This window comes from Gymnodraco acuticeps, unplaced genomic scaffold (assembly GCF_902827175.1).
Source record: "Gymnodraco acuticeps unplaced genomic scaffold, fGymAcu1.1, whole genome shotgun sequence".
Classification (NCBI taxonomy): Eukaryota; Metazoa; Chordata; class Actinopteri; order Perciformes; family Bathydraconidae; genus Gymnodraco; species Gymnodraco acuticeps.
In genome coordinates this window covers 797,938-814,292 of record NW_022990047.1, presented here as the reverse complement: position 1 = coordinate 814,292, position 16,355 = coordinate 797,938, and the positions used below count along the sequence as shown (strand labels likewise).

At 44.6% G+C, this 16,355-nt stretch overlaps 1 protein-coding gene across 3 annotated transcripts in view; it reads right to left on the bottom strand.

Moving 5' to 3' along the window:
- The window catches only part of frmd4a (FERM domain containing 4A), a 122,353-nt gene that overhangs the window by 67,129 nt on the left and 38,869 nt on the right, over nucleotides 1-16,355 (bottom strand). The window contains exon 1 of one of the 3 annotated variants that reach the window (XM_034215591.1): nucleotides 856-1,632. The exons of the other annotated variants lie outside the window; for them this stretch is intronic. Within the exon in view, the coding sequence (XP_034071482.1) occupies nucleotides 856-921 (66 nt within the window). The 5' untranslated portion in view covers nucleotides 922-1,632. Of the gene's footprint in view, nucleotides 1-855; nucleotides 1,633-16,355 lie in introns of those variants that run through there. 3 annotated transcript variants of the gene reach the window in all.

The window sequence follows — 16,355 nt, the reverse complement described above, 5'->3', positions numbered from 1 at the left end:
TTCCTCGAGCAGATGCCTTTGCCTGTAAACAATGTTAAAGGGAAACAGCAGCTTAACGACCAAACTCATTACAGCAGCAGGCAGATCAAAGCAACCAGGGATTCTGACGGCGTATTTACAATGTGTGTCTGAAGAGGTTGACTGTGGTTGTATCTGAATGTGTGCGAGTGCACGTTTGTGTATTTCAACGTGAGGGATGCGGTGTACAGCAGTTTTCATTCCCACTGCCTGAATGTATTGTAACATTTGTGTGCCTGAGTAATCTACCTCTCACCAAGCGTCATGGGCTATAGAAACCTGACGATCACATCCATCAGACTTTCCTTACCGTTCTCATTCCTCTTTCATTCCCCATTTCCTTATTCTCCATCTTCACTTGCCTAACTTGGATATTTCAACCCTTCCTAATCAAAAGATGTATGGCTACATTAGGATAAATATGAGAGCTGTAGACCGCAGAGAGCATAAATAAGCCCAGTATACTTTGGAGTTGGTTGGGTGAAAGCTCCTCACATGCTGAGTTAACATTCCCAAAGTCTTCACTGGGCTAACCCTGTGTTGACTCAAGTATTGGCCATAGAGTCAACTGTCGTCATTCAGTTTATTAACTAAATCTCGGTGCAAAGTTTGATGTTAAATCAGCATGTTTTTGCCAATTAATGGGCGAGCATCTGGGAAGAGACAAGAGCATATGTTGGCCTCTGGTCTCCACCTGCTATTATGCAGCAGAGAGGTCACCCAAATGAACACAGAGAGAAGAGAGAGGAATTGTGACTCAAGAAATATTCAGTTAAATTAAGTTTGTGACAGATAAGACAACTAAAATCAAAACTAAATCCAGTAAAAAAAACTTACAAAGACATCCATAAGCATGTGCTCCAGGGTCACCTCCAAGTCCTCGAGTCGTGTTGAAAGAGTCATCGTTCAGCTCCCCCACAGAAAGGTCTTCGCCACACTGAAAGACTCAATCAGGATCAAGGCTCCAGCTTTACAGCCCTTTCTCTTGTACGTGTAATCAAAAGATACTGACAGATGACTTAAATGAGCTAGTTAGGTCATGTCAGTCATGTAACATCTCAATTCTCCAGATGATTGCACCATGACAGCTTTTAACAATCCAGCCTAATTTGTCCACAGTCCCTTCTCATTCTCCATCGGAGAGCTTCCCAAGTGACCAGTTGTAGTCCAAATCTGATAAACAAACACGTCTATCTCCACTAGACTTGGCTCAGAAAACCGCCTGGATTCCGGTTAGTGCTCCAAACGCTTCCAAAAAGAGTGGGGAGACCCCTCAAAGAGCTTCCGTCGTTCCTTTGAGAAACCTTTAGCGGGTGATGAGGATTTGTGACAGACTGCAGCCTTGTAGTCCCTTCCTCAGATCTCAGTTATGATCCATGGGTGAGATAAAGACACTGACAACCCCCTGGCAGAGGGTGGGTCTCACTGTTGTAGAGATGCACGGAGAGGAGAAAGAAGCATAAGCTAATGGTCAGAATATCGACTCCTATGTGATGAAGTCCTACATCTGTTTCATTTTTTTTTTTTAAATATCTGTCTATCTCACATTCTCTAAGTTTTTTGAACAGTACATCTCCTCCCTCTTTTTCCACTTTCTCTCTCTCTCCCTGTTTTTCTCCGTGCCCTTTCAGGTCTCTGTCCACAGTGGACGTCTTTGTGTGGAGGGGGAGCCTGGGGCAGTCTATGCCCAGTTCTGGGTGCTCTTGGCTGGGGTCATCCTCTCTCACACTGGGTTTCTCATCAATGGGCCTTTGTAGGGGTCTCATTAAGAGCTGGCCCTGGATGCTGAGGCTCCAATAGACAACTGCGATATGGCCCCGATCTATGACTGGAAGCTTATGTAACAGTGACGGGGAGGGGAGGGGGGATTGGGTGAGGGTTGCAGAGGACAGGGCATGTGGGGTAGAGGGTTGATAGGGAAGGAGAGGGTGGGAGGGAAAGATAAGGGAGCGAGGCAGAGAGGAAATCACTCAGTGAGGGAGAAAGGCAAGTAGAAGAAAATGAGGGAAGAATGGGGACCGAGGATGTTGGTGGGTCGCTCCATGGAGAGAGGAGCTGTTTTTGTTTTTCTGGCAAATGCTGCTGGAATGTACCCTCCATTCTTTCTGTGTGTTAACCAGATTCACAGAGAGCAAGAAACAGAGAGACTGAGTCAGACAGCGGGGGGGTTGGGGGGAGTGAGTTTAGCTGGAATTCACCAAAAAACAGGATATGACTAAAAACAGTAACAAGCTGCAAGGAGAGTCACATAAATTACATTTACATAAGGGTTGGGGGAAATAGAAATGTCCCTTCTAACATTATTTCGTTATTTATGAGATGATTCTATTCAGAACAAGTTTAAAAAGACAGACACACATAGATATAAATTATATCAATAGAGTCACGATGCATATGTTGCAATACCCATGCTAGGAGGGGCTGAGTGAGTCAATCGCTATGCGCAGCAGAATATATAAATCATCTGACAGAGCGGATTTCTATATTCGCTCCCCAGCGGTATTCTGATGCAACTATTTTATCGATTGCTATGGTTGTATTAGACTGACTGATAAAAACTTTAAAAAATCCCAAACTTGGTCGCCAAACAGAGCCAGTAATATACATGCCTGCCAGAATAAAGTATCAATATGGAAATGTGTGAAATATGTGGAAAAGAGTCAAGCAGAGAGAAGCAAGAGACAAGGTAGAGACTGAATGACGCAAAGACATTCCCAACATATGTTCTCTTTACACAGATACAGTGAGGATCATTATCCAAAAAATACCAAAAATCATGTCATATTACCCAAGTCTAATGTTGTGCACCAAAGTAACAATGTTACTCGGCGTAATGCAAGTTACTCCAGGAAACCTGACCATGCAATGATAAAAGGGCTGATGCTGATATCGTCAGACACATTAGAGGAATGGCAAGAGACGGTGGTTGTGTGTAACCAATTCACCTTTTTCCAATTGGTCTCTTCTCGCTTCACTTCGCTCTATCTCTCAGACACATCCGTCTCTATCTCACCCCTGTCTCTCTCCTGCCCTCTTCTTTCTACAGACTCAGAGTGCCAATGACCTTTGCCCTCTGACCTGTCTTGGGTGTGAGCCCGGCTGGATCAGCACTCATCAGTCCTCACATCAACTCTACACACACACACACACACACACACACACACACACACACACACACACACACACACACACACACACACACACACACACACACACACACACACACACACACACACACACACACACACACACACACACACACACACACACACACACACACACACACACACACACACACACACACACACACGCACACACACTGTTAAATTAGAGTGCACATATCCATCAGTCCTTTGTTGCCCTCAGGAGGCCTCCCTGTCTTCCTGAAGTTGCTCCTAATGCTGCCCGCTGTGAATATGTATCACCCCACCATTAATAACTCAGAAATATCCCTCTAATTCTCATCTGCATGCCGCTCATGCATTATAAATACCCTCCTGCATGGAGGAGATGGACATAATATGGCCACTAAGACTTGTGAAGCAGGTGGCACGTGGAGTCTGAATGCAGGGAAGAGCGTCGAGAGCGGCAGGTAGCCTATCGTGACTGATATTCGTCATTAGAGGAGCTTAGCCCCCAACAGAGAGGCGGCACAGGACAGCGTGTCCCAGTGTGCCTCCTTGGCACGGCTAGGGTTAAAACCCAGATTTCTGTGTGTAATCCAGTATGTGTGTGTGTGTGTGTGTGTGTATGTGGCAAGTGAAGGTAGTGGAATAAATCGTTGATGCAATGTTTACAACAGTCATAACAGAGCAAGCTGAATATCATCTCACCTCTCTGCATAATACACCGAATCAAACAACACATTATGTTCCATCATACACATAAAAGGATCACGGGTGCTTACAAATGCACAAACACAAACACATTACAGTGAGATTTACAAAAAAGGGAAGTTTTAACAGTCAAGATACTGCTTCTGCAAAGAGTTATGTGAATATGAAGATGGAAATTACAAGGATCCTCTGTGAAAGCTGCCTCATGAACATCAACAAGCACAAATAAAGAAATAATAACTATTAAATAGATTTATACGCATATAAAAGCATAATGAAATGGTCATCATTACTTTACTACATGTTACAGTACCTCAAGCTGAATCGCGTTGAAGCAGTTTAAATCAGAGGTGTTATTCCAATTGTCTTTATCACTGGTTTCCTCATGGAAGTTGAATGTCTCAGTAATCCAGTAAGAGGCGAGAGCACCAGAGTGTTGGCTAAAGCAGCAGCTAACACAGAGCATCACAAAATCAGCCTTAACACGCCTCTCTGATTCTGACTGATGCTAAAAGCTCCGAGGACAGTTTTGGTCTTCAATACTAATTTTGAGCAACAGAGCAGAGAGTGTGTCCGTGTGAGCGCCATAGATTGTGATGTTCACCTGGCTTGGGAAATAGGCATATGTTGTAATCAAACTCTGGGCAATCTTCCAAGTGGTTTGCAGTTTGCACACACACACACACACACACACTCAAAAATAGTATCTATTCCAGACATGTTGATAAAGCCTCTTAAGCACCTGTTTGCAGCTAACTGTCTAAAGGGTTTACTGCCAGTCTTATACACAAACAACAAGGTGTTAAAGTCTGCAGTGAATGCAACACACCTTCATCTGCTCGATTGTCAGGCCAAATAGTTTTAAATAGTTGTATTGACTCAATGTATGTCATACTGTGAGTTGAATCTCCTTATGTTGCAATGTTATATCCCCACCACTGTGAATGCAATAATTCTTAACCAATTATCTAATCTAAATGTATCATGTAAGTCTGTTTTTGTAGTTCTGTATTTTTTATCTTTGTTCTGTCAGTGGTGTTGTTTTTTGTCTAAATTGTTGTATTCTTTGTCAGCCTTGAGCGACAAAGGACAGCAAGTGCAGATAAAGGGATTTTGCTCAGTCATCCTCTGCAGCACTTGCAGTTAGTCATCTGAATTTTGCTGTGTCACTCCGCACCCCAAATCTGTCATTCCACATTACAGTGGATGGCTCTCTATGTGTGTGTCTCTCCCTTGGTGCAGGCCTGTCTGTGGGTGTCTGTGAGGGGAGAAGCAGGTGCACTCCACTATCTTACATTCCTGCTGCAGTGAAAGTCAACTTGGGGTTTAGAAAGCCCATTCTTACTGACACTAACGGCCCCTACACACGGCGGCGTGCGTTGCTGCTTCAACGCTTGTGCCCATTCACTTTGAATGGGGTGAGGTCACGATTCGCCGAACTGCATTGTGGGAGCAAAGCGTAGCTTCTCTCGCGGTGCTCGCTGCAAAAGTAGAGCAATGTTCTACTTTTGCCGCCTCGACCGGAGGCGTCAGCCAATCAAATCCTGCGTATGCAAATCTGACAGCACAAGCGCTTGCCAATCAAACCGCGTGTGTGTTGGGAGAGCCAGACCGCAGTTATTTCCCATATGTCAAAAAATGGAGGAGAAAATTATCGTGGCGCTACTATATGACCAGTCCCTCTTTACATACAGGGATACAAACCGGAGGAGCCAGGCATGGGGGGAGGTGGCAGAGACAGTGGGTGAAACTGGTAGGTTTTCGCCTGTTTGGGGAGTTTATATCCAGTGTACTTCGTTTGAATGGACAGCTAGCAAGCATAGCCAGTATATTTAGCCAGCATGGATGTAGCATGAATGCTTTGCTTTGTATGTCCGGGGCGGGACATTCATGTGATTGGTTGTTGGTCGCGTTGTTCGTAAAAAATCCCCAAGCTTCAGACACGCCCACCGCCAAGCGGTAACGCACGCCGCCGTGTGTAGGGGCCATAACCCCCTGATCCCACCGGAAGCGTCTGCGCTGCGGCTGCGCCGCGCTGCGACCTCCTCCTGCGTCATAACCCACCAGGCGCATTTCAAAACGTTGCGGAAGCGGAGCGTCGTGTGTGCAGCCTCGCAGTTGTTGGATGAACGTTCCACTTCCTGCCTGCGCCGCGCTGCGACGCGTCAAAAATAGGATTCATCCTTTATTTTAGAAATTCCTTGCGGCGAGGAGCTTCTGGGACGCGTCGAGCCGTGGCGCAGCGCGGCACAGCGGGTCTGGTGGAATAGCACCCATTGACTAGAGTGGCCGCGATCGCTAAAAACGCCCAGCCGCAGCGCAACGCAGCGCAACGCAACGCAGCGCAACGCAACGCAGCGCAACGCAGCGCAGACGCTCCTGGTGGGATTAGGGGGTAAGCAGAGCAAATGTTCTTTGAAATATTTGAGTAGAACAGAGTATCTGATATGCAGGGGGATCAAAAGGTATTCATAAAACAAACACACACCTTTCACCTTTTCTAACTTGCTCACAGCCTTTACCTCTGTCTTCCCTGTCCTACATACAAGCTTTCACCACAGTGAGTGTATGTCTGAAAGGCACTGAGCAGACAGAATGCGACAGAGGCATATTTTAAAGGCTGGTTGTATGAAGGCGCTGGATTGAGTCACGCTCCAGCATTTTCTGCCCCAGTAAACTTAGCCCACTTTTCCCAGTGCGGAGGAGGCTTCCCAGCCTAAGTCCTGCACAGAAACAGAGGCACGCGTACCACCAACAACGTTAAGTAGATACGAAAACATTGTTTCCCTGACACTAATTTTACAATTAACACTCTGGTAAGCAGGCATGCCTGTCTGCCAGCAAGTCTGCATGACTTTTATGAATTACTCTAGCGTGCAAACAGCACACTCATATCAACTTAGGATCAAGACATGCACGTGAGTCCCCATCCCCAAAGTCCACACACGATTAGGAATCTGATTTGTAGCAGCGTGAGCGTTAAATGTTTGATGATACGGCTACATATTTAATCTTAACAGGCCAGATCATGTGGGGAAATGGGTTATACATGATCGTAGTCCCAGGGGACAACACTGGGATACTGGGAAAAGGGGCAACATGGGTTAACACAATTTTAATGTGTGTGTATATGTGTGTTAGTCTGCTTTTATGATGTGGACAGAGAACTTGTGACCGGTCCCCTGTCCAGTATGTTGGTTTATGACTACAGATATGGATGGTTGTTTGCACAAATTAAGATGTGCATCATTTACAAAAATGTAGGCCCCAGAGCTGCTTTTCTATGTCCTACAAAGTTGGATTATTTGTATTGTTGGTAAACCATTTGATTCTTACCAATCCATAATATGACAATCCATTAATCCAATATATTCTACAATAAACAATTGTAGAAAGAAACAGCACATCCTTATATTTGAGAGTGAATGTCAAAAGTTTTTCAAAAGTGTTGTGTGATTCAGTTTCAACGCTCACACTAATCTAAGTGTTCCTGCACTCCTCACACTCCAGCCAAAGAGTTGTCATTCCTCAGACCTTTGCGTAAGACTCATTTATCTACACGCAGGATGCAGCTGTGCTTATAACCCTCGTAAACCTCTCGGCCCCTCGGAACCACACAACTCTCCTTCTTTACAAAATGAATCATAATGATCCCCCAGGCATGCACACCACAAACTAACAAAGTATGCACACAAACAAATGAGGATGCACCTGTGCACACCGTTCTATACAAACACACATTCATGCATTTCCTTGTTCTTCTAATGAGCCAACATGACCTACTCCTTCTATAACCCATAGCACACATGCAAGCCTTCTCCCAGGAGTGCAGTAACCCAAGCCAGACTGTGTCAGCTCCACCTCCTGCTGCAAGGGACTAAACTGCTTGTTCCTGTGCAGATGGGCCCCACACTCCTGTCAGGTGCACTGCTGCCATGCAAACCAATGCCTGACGCTGGTCAAATGACTCAGGCAGATTGCCTTTGTTAACGTGAAGAGGAGGAGGAGGATCACCCCTGTAGTTAATTGACAAGGGTCGGACTCCGACCCTCTCCAAGTAACCCTGTAGGTGCGGTCTTTGAGGTATGAGGTGATGAGGGAAAGTGCAGAGCCTGAAACTCCAAGTTCTTGGAGAGTGCGAAGGAGGATCTGATGATTCACTGTGTCGAATGCAGCAGACAGGTCCAAAAGGATGATGACAGAGGAGAGGGAGGCTACTTTAGCAGTGTGCAGTTCCTCAGTGACAGCAAAGAGGACAGTTTCTGTGGAGTGACCTGCCTTGAAACCAGACTGGTGCGGATCCAGAAGGTTGTTCTGATGGAGGTAACAGGAGAGTTGTTTAAAGACAGCGCGTTCAAGTGTTTTAGACAGGAACAGGGAGGAGAGAGACAGGCCTGTAGTTTATAACATCAGACGGGTTGAGAGTGGGTTTCTTTAGGAGAGGGTTTACTCTTGCCTCCTTGAGACTGTTTGGAAAGTGACCAGAAGTTAGAGAAGTGTTGATGAAATGGGTGAGAAACGGTAGAATATCAGGAGCGATAGTCTGAAGGAGGTTTGAAGGGATAGGGTCCAGAGGACAGGTGGTAGGGCGGGCAGAGGTAATGAGGGTAAGAACCTCACTTGGAGAGAGAGGGGAAAAGGAGGTCAGTGTGTGGGTGAAAGGAGGGTCTGGTGACCCAGTGGGGAGTAAAGGTGAGTCAGAAAAAGAAGAGCGAATATCATCAACCTTTTTCTATATAAATGGATCAGGACAAAAAGTGAGTGAATCTTTTTTACTGAAACTTTCAGGATCTCTTTACACAGAGATGTTGATGTACAAAATACATTAAAAGTGGATTTTGCATAATAGGTGACCTTTAAGGGGCGTTGATGGTCAGCTCCTAATATGCAGGCAGGGCAAACATTTAGGCCTGGTAGAAGGAACCAGAGAGGGAGTGGGATGAAAGAGGGGGGCAGACTGACCACCTGGGGCTAGAGCCTCCACCCGAGCCCCCTGCTAGACAGCCACCTCCCACCCTTCTCTTGCCTTTGTCCTTGATACACCTCCTCACCTCTGCAGCAGACAGAAAAAAGATGTGCAGTGACAGGCAGGGCTTGATCAGTCCCAGGTTTCTCTCCAAGCCAAGGTCTTGTCCCTCGGTATTTACCACCTATTTACATTCAGCTCGCATCATCGCCATGGGAACAGAAGAGCAGCTGAAGCTACGAGAGAAACGGGAAGCAGGAAAGAGCTGATGTCTTATTGGCGCATGAAAAATGAAGGAGTGTGAGAAGAGGGGGAGGATTTATTGGGGGGTAAATCCTGTGTAATAGCCCCTCCAGTAGACAGCAGGGGTATATGCGACGGCCACTCGGTCACTGACAAAACTCATTATTAATTAAAAGCTGCCGTTAACATATGCTTCCCTCCTTCAATCTCTTTGTCCCTGGCTGTCCTCCCCTTATTCCTCCTTGTCATTTTCTCTCTCTTGATTTCACTTGCGTTCCCTCCTCTTTGTCTTTTTGCCCGCTCATTGTCCCCCTCTCGGACAGCAGGTGAAGCAGGATGAGGTCATTAATTATACACATAACCATTCCCTGGTCCCCTCACTAACACACACACACACACACACACACACACACACACACACACACACACACACACACACACACATACACACACACACACACACACACACACACACACACTCTCTCTCCTCCTTCCCCACCTGGTCCCCTCCACAAGCCCTTGTGTCCCCAAAAAAGCTGTACTGGCGTTGTCCAATAAAAATCTGTGTTTATTGGGGCCAAACGGCCAGCACACACACACAGGAGCAAAACAGCAGACCACTGCTCATTAGAGATGAAGGTCTCTGCTTATTGGCTCCATACATCAGACAGGACACAACGAGGAGGAGGCCAGTAGCCTCTGACAACAGCGAGTCTTAAGCAATATCAGGAGTTTTCCCTTCACCAGTGCTGACTGATTGATTGATTGATTGATTGAAAAGTTTATTAACAGCTTGTATATTGGGTACAGTACAGTACAGCTCAAAACATACAATTGTTAAGGGGATGCAGACCAGAGAAAGACTTTCGTCTTGTTTACATCAGGGTCCCCCATTTCCAATTCATCATGTCATTTAAGACATATAAGACATATTTGACATACAGATGGCTTATTTACAATTTACATACAGGTGGTTTTTTTACATACAGATTGCTTGTTTACAATTTTCATTTTAGATTTAGTTCTAATACATCCTAACCGGACATTTAAGACATACCAAGTCTACAGATATATATACAGGTAAATACATAGATGGGGGGGGGGAAGCTGTCCATTGAACGACAGGTTGAGATTTGTACCATTACCGGGGCCAGTTTTGCAATGCTCTCCCCCGAAGGTGCTCTTTAAGAGAGGTTTTGAAGGTAAGTATAGTTTTACTTTCCTTTACAGTTGTGGGAAGAGCGTTCCACCTTGATGTGGCATAATTGCGAAACGTGTATTCCCCCTGACCTTATCAAGACTTATTGTTGTGGAGGGATTCTTCACAACAGCTAGAGGAAGAAGTACAGACAGCACTACAAACATTGGGCGTAGAGGGCCTTCTCTACTTCAGTGAATGAAACTCAACTGGACCTCCAAGTTTTTAGGCTAATGATACAGGGAAGACTTGTGCTCGGCAAGGGTAATCCCATCACACAGTGCACTCTGGTGGTCGTAGGACGAAATGCAGCAACAGAGTCCAGTAAACATTGGTAGAGAGGTGGCTAAAATAACAAAAACAGCACATGAGAAGCAACTTAAAATACATTCAAACACCTTCACAAGACCTCTAAGAGGCCAAGACTTCTAATGAAGCAAAGTAATATCTGGTTAAATGTGCAATGATCTACAAACAGTCTCGTTATGTGGCATATTGCAAAATCAGACAATTTGAACATTGATAACCAGATAACAGCTCACATAGAGAAACAACACACGTTGAAACATACCACGGAATTGGATCAGTGCCTGTGGGAAAATATTGTCTTAACAAAGACTACATTATGATTTATAGAGGTGTTTTTCTGTAGCACTATTATTTCACAACTGCTTGTATTCATTGCAATTACCCAACTGCACCCACTTTAAGGCTTGTAGGACAACCTTGTATGTGAGATTCATAGTGCACTGAATTAAAGGGGCGGTCCTCATAATGATCTACTATATATTTATGGACAATTAGTTATTTGTTTGAGCCATGCACGAGTGCCAACATGTAGCTTAAAACATCCGGGAAATCGTTTGTCGCTGGAAACTATTTCAAGACCTATACATGTGAGAGTTGATTTAAATATCAGCGATACAAATATTCCCATTCCTAGAAACTCAACATGACTGATGCTATTGATGTAGATTTATTTTTGTATCAGTATTTACTAAATGCCGTTGTTGCAGCTTTTATTGGTGTGTGTTTTAAGTAGTGTTGTTAATGTGGTAATGTGTAACTCCATCATAAAAGGCCTAGGATCCAGTCATTTCCCACACGAAGAGAGGTCCAAATTGTCTGATAAATACACATGTATATTTAAAAACGTGAATGTCACACAACTTGCAACAGTGCATCTACAATCAAAGTATAGAGCAAAAAACAACAGCTGTTGGTGGAATAGCCAGACACATCCACATACAAACACCTCTGGACGTGTATTAATGGCCTTAACCACAATGGCAGATGCTCAGATCTGTTCACAATAAAACAAACACATTCACACACACATTCACACACACGCACACACACACCCACACACACACACACACACACACACACACACACACACACACACACACACACACACACACACACACACACACACACACACACACACACACACAGGGGTGAGGTATAAATCTGACACACTTCACACTTAATTGTTCTAACAAGCAGTAATGAGAGCATCGAGGGTCAGCAAGACACTTAGGATGAAGTAAGTATTCCTGAGAGGACAGATGAGCATCAATCTGGCAACCTTGATTTCATATTTGGGTTTAATTCAGCGTAATGGCAGCTGTCCTCACATGGGAGAAAGAGGGTAATAGGAAACCTGGCAACTACTGCAGTGTGTTTGTAACTACAGAAACAGATTGATGATGAGAGGGACACTATCTGACAGGAAGGGTCATTGAAAACACAAAGTACTACTACACCTTGGTGGGTAGGGTGAGATTGGAATGAACACGTGGTTTGATTTCCAACACCATTTTAAGTATGCTTAGCTAAATGTCTCCCAATATGGGGATCCAAATACAGCCACTCTCTGCAAGCAGTCCCCTATATGGGTCTAAAAGTCATATTTATGAAATGCATGTCTCACTGCGGATTTTCTCTCTAAGAAGCACCAATAGGATCACTAAAGCCAGATAGGATTGGTAAACTGCCATTAGTGTCATGGACTGCTGCTTCAGAAAATCAAGTGCTGAAAATCGGCTCTAAAGAATCACCTCCCCCCTCCACGTCCAATCATCCTGGCACCTTCAACCATCACTGTCTCTCATTATATCAGAGTATTCATCCAACTATCCATCCATCCATTCTGCCAGCAGCTCTCGACCTGCCATCCTCAGCCTTGCTGCTGACAGAAATACATCAATAAGGCTCACAGGTGGCATCATATGGGTCCATATGTCTCGAGCTGTGCATGGAGATGTTATAGAGCATGCAAATTGACCTGTGTCCATACATGTGTTCGTGGGTATGCACTTTTTTGTGTGTGCATCAGTATGACTGCTAGGGTGTGTGCATTGTCTGTGTCTCCTTGAGCAGTCGTGTATGTAAATCATGAATTATACTGTAGCGTGCTAGAGCATAAAAAGCACAAATGTAAAATGTTGCATGATCTGTGAACCCTAAACTGAAATGACTCAAGTATGAAAATGAGGCCATTCTACTGAACAAGACAAACAGGAAATATGAAGAATAAGAACGGTAAAATCTGAAACACATTGGTCTGTCACAAAATCGTCCACTGTAATCACTTTATCCTTTACTATTGAACAACTGAACAGACAAGGACTAAACCTAAATGCTGCTTTTTATTGCGACTGAGAAAGTGCCTTTTTGAAACAAATACTAGCAGCTTTTTTTCTGTGTTTTTTGTTGCTAACAACTCCCTCTGTTGGGCTGGGGAGGGTGATGACCTCTAATACATGTGAAATCACAAGTTGCCTCATGAACCCTAAATGGGTGCCCCAGCCAATAAAAGGCAGTTATTAATGCTAGTTACAAAAAATGATCTTTTATGGCTTCCTTATTGCTATTTTGCCAATTTGGCTCTAAGGCGCAGTAGCCAGAAACACCACAGCCAGGGATTGAACCAGAGTCTCTGTGGGGGGGGGGGGGGGGGGGCTACTCTACCTAGCGCTCTAGGCTGAATTTGTATTTGTAATAGAGCCAGTACCCCTTAGTGCATGTGAAAAGGTCCGGGGTTGGACGAGCGGAGTTGCTGCTGAAGAACATCTGCGATTATTAAATGCTGAGTTGTTTTATGGCGTGTTTTTTGTTTGATGGATGTACTTAGCACCTTTGGAAATTAGATTCCACAGTACATGCTGTTATTTTGCCTCCATCATCTCTTTCCTCTTTGTTTTCTACTACAACACACCTTGCTCTCTCCCCTCAGGACAGTGTTGACACTACTCCAGTTCTTGGTCAGCCAATCGTATTTCAGTAGTGCTGCTAGAGACTGCTGCCAGCTTCCTCTCTGCTCATGTAAAGAGGTCACAGTTCAGAGCCCATGGGACAAGGTCTACAGATGGAGGTCGGGTGGCTTGAAAGAGAGGAAAAGCAAGCTAGAAACGGTGGCTCTCTGGTGGGGTTGAGGTGAAAATGGCTCAATAAAGAGTGAAGGAAATGCTTAAGTGTATGCGACTGGATGAGATAAAAGAATAATAGGGTGAGGGGGAAAATAAACCCCTGTTTCCTGTGTGCGTGGATGTACCTGTATATGCATAAAATGTTCTGCGCTATGTAGATCTAATGATAGGGTGATGTATGATACCTGTTCAATGCTGGGTCACCCTTTGTCGCAGGGGTGACACTACCAATCCTCTGCTCGTTCATCAAAGTTTGTGTGTGTGTGTGTGTGTGTGTGTGTGTGTGTGTGTGTGTGTGTGTGTGTGTGTGTGTGTGTGTGTGTGTGTGTGTGTGTGTGTGTGTGTAATTTAATTCCAATATAGGAAAGTGTAATTGTTATTCTGATTCTCCGAAGGCTAAAAGCAGGGGAAGCTCTCTCTTGGGACTATCCATTCTATGCAATTACACAGATAGAGTCAATATACATAATAGGACTGCTATAGGCTCTTTAATCTAAAGTGCATGTTCTTTTTAACACACAAACATTTAATTGAAGCATGGTGTAACAGTGATTTCCTCATTACGATATTGCTGTGTCTTCTAACTATCTTTTTGGACACTTGGCTAATTTCCCCTCCTATCTTTCAATTGCCTCTCTTGGAAATCATTTTGAAAAATGCCTGTAGACTGCTAGCGGCCAACGAAGTGGAAAATCTGCACCCCGTGTTTCCATGACAACAACTAACATTAAGTGCATCACTTGTTTGCTTCTCTGGTTGCTCAATTGCGCTCTGATTGATCTCATCATTCGGGCCTCTTTAGGGGGACAAGAGTACATTTGACATGCTTGACACAGCAGGACAGGATCACAGGCGCACACACACACACACACACAATCAGTGAAGGTGTATCGCGGACAAGCAGCAGAGCCACATCTCCAATAGGGGAAAGAGAGGAAAAGCTTCAAACGTTATTGTAGGAGGATCTCTCTTTCTACATGGCATCCCACTGATCCTGTGTTCTGTAGTAAAGCCTCTCTTTATCTGCCTCCCTCTGTGTCACGACTGCATAGATTTTTGTCCCAACAGAGATGTGAGTATTATGTTCGGATTAACATGTTCCTTGTACTCTTTAAGCACACTGTATGGAAAGGGTCAGAAGCTAATCATCTTTTAAAGATCATTTGCTTTATATTATTACAGCATTTTAGCCACATGAGTGCTGCTTTAGCAACTTAACCTAATTTAAAAATGGACCCAATAATGAATGTGCCTCTATTATATTTTACATAATATCATAGGACATTATATCTGAAAATGTACGTTTTCTTTCATAATGAGGACATTTGCAACATAAAATACTTTGTTGCACTGTCCCTTACTGTGATATTGGTAGGCTGAAATGACAGCTGGGAGACGGTGTGTGTGTGTGTGTGTGTGTGTGTGTGTGTGTGTGTGTGTGTGTGTGTGTGTTTGCCTGTGCCTCAAGTGGTTCCAGACACCAGACATCCCCCATTTGCTGCTTACTTTGGCCTTTAAATGTTGCCAGCCAACCTGCTGTGTAGCGAATATATGTGTGTGTGTGTGTGTGTGTGTGTGTGTGTGTGTGTGTGTGTGTGTGTGTGTGTGTGTGTGTGTGTGTGTGTGTGTGTGTGTCAGAGTTGGTTTGCCAAAGGCAGCCCCACCTTCTGCAGCAAATCAAAACCCAACCAGTACTGCCTTTCTCCCCTAATTATTTTCATCCGAGCAGCGAGGCGGCTGGCTTCAGGGATGCAGGTCTGGTCACTCGCCTTTTGGCTGCTTCGTCCTCTCCATGCCACCCTGACCTTAACCATCCTGACAGCCGCCTGCCCGCTAATGAACCAGGTGTATGGATGGAGGGGGAAAGAGAGAGCGAAGAGGGGCACAGGAAGGGAAAAAGAAACATGTGGTACTCAGGGCATGGGGATTTACAGGGGGGGGGAGGAAACTTCTCTGACCGATGTCAAGAGTTTGTTAGGGTTTGCATGTGATACTGTAGGTTGTGTGTGTGTGTGTGTGTGTGTGTGTGTGTGTGTGTGTGTGTGTGTGTGTGTGTGTGTGTGTTCGTGTGTGTGTGTGTGTGTGTTCATGTGTGTGAAACAACCATTCGTTAATGAAATAAATACGTGTTTGTGGAAAGAGTGTTCATGTATGTCCAAGCCCTTGGCCATTTCAGTAATGGCTCCATCTGTCATGGGCAGCTGGACACACACATGCATGTTCACACTTTTGACCTGACGAGAACAGAGAATAGAAACGAGAGAGGCAGCGACAGTGTGCTTCAAACGAGAGAAGTGCGAGAGCAGAGGAGTCTCTCTGATTAGACTGATGGAGCATTGACAGGGTTAATCTCTTGATAACTACTTCCTATTGATCCACTAACAAGCGAGAGGAGTAGAGACACACATACACTAACTGATGTGTGTAGATGTACCACACACATGCACACACAGGTCCTCCAGAGGAATATTTCAATGAAGCTAGAGCTCCTTGTTCTACTGACCTATATGCATATGTTACATACTGGGGATACCAACAGGAAACTTGATCTTCCACTTTCAGATATGTGAGAGTGTCTTTGGGTTTATATATGCCTTTCTGAATCTGTACTTTCTCTCATCTTTGCCTCAGAAAGATAAGAAGTGGAAAGTGTGAAAAGATTT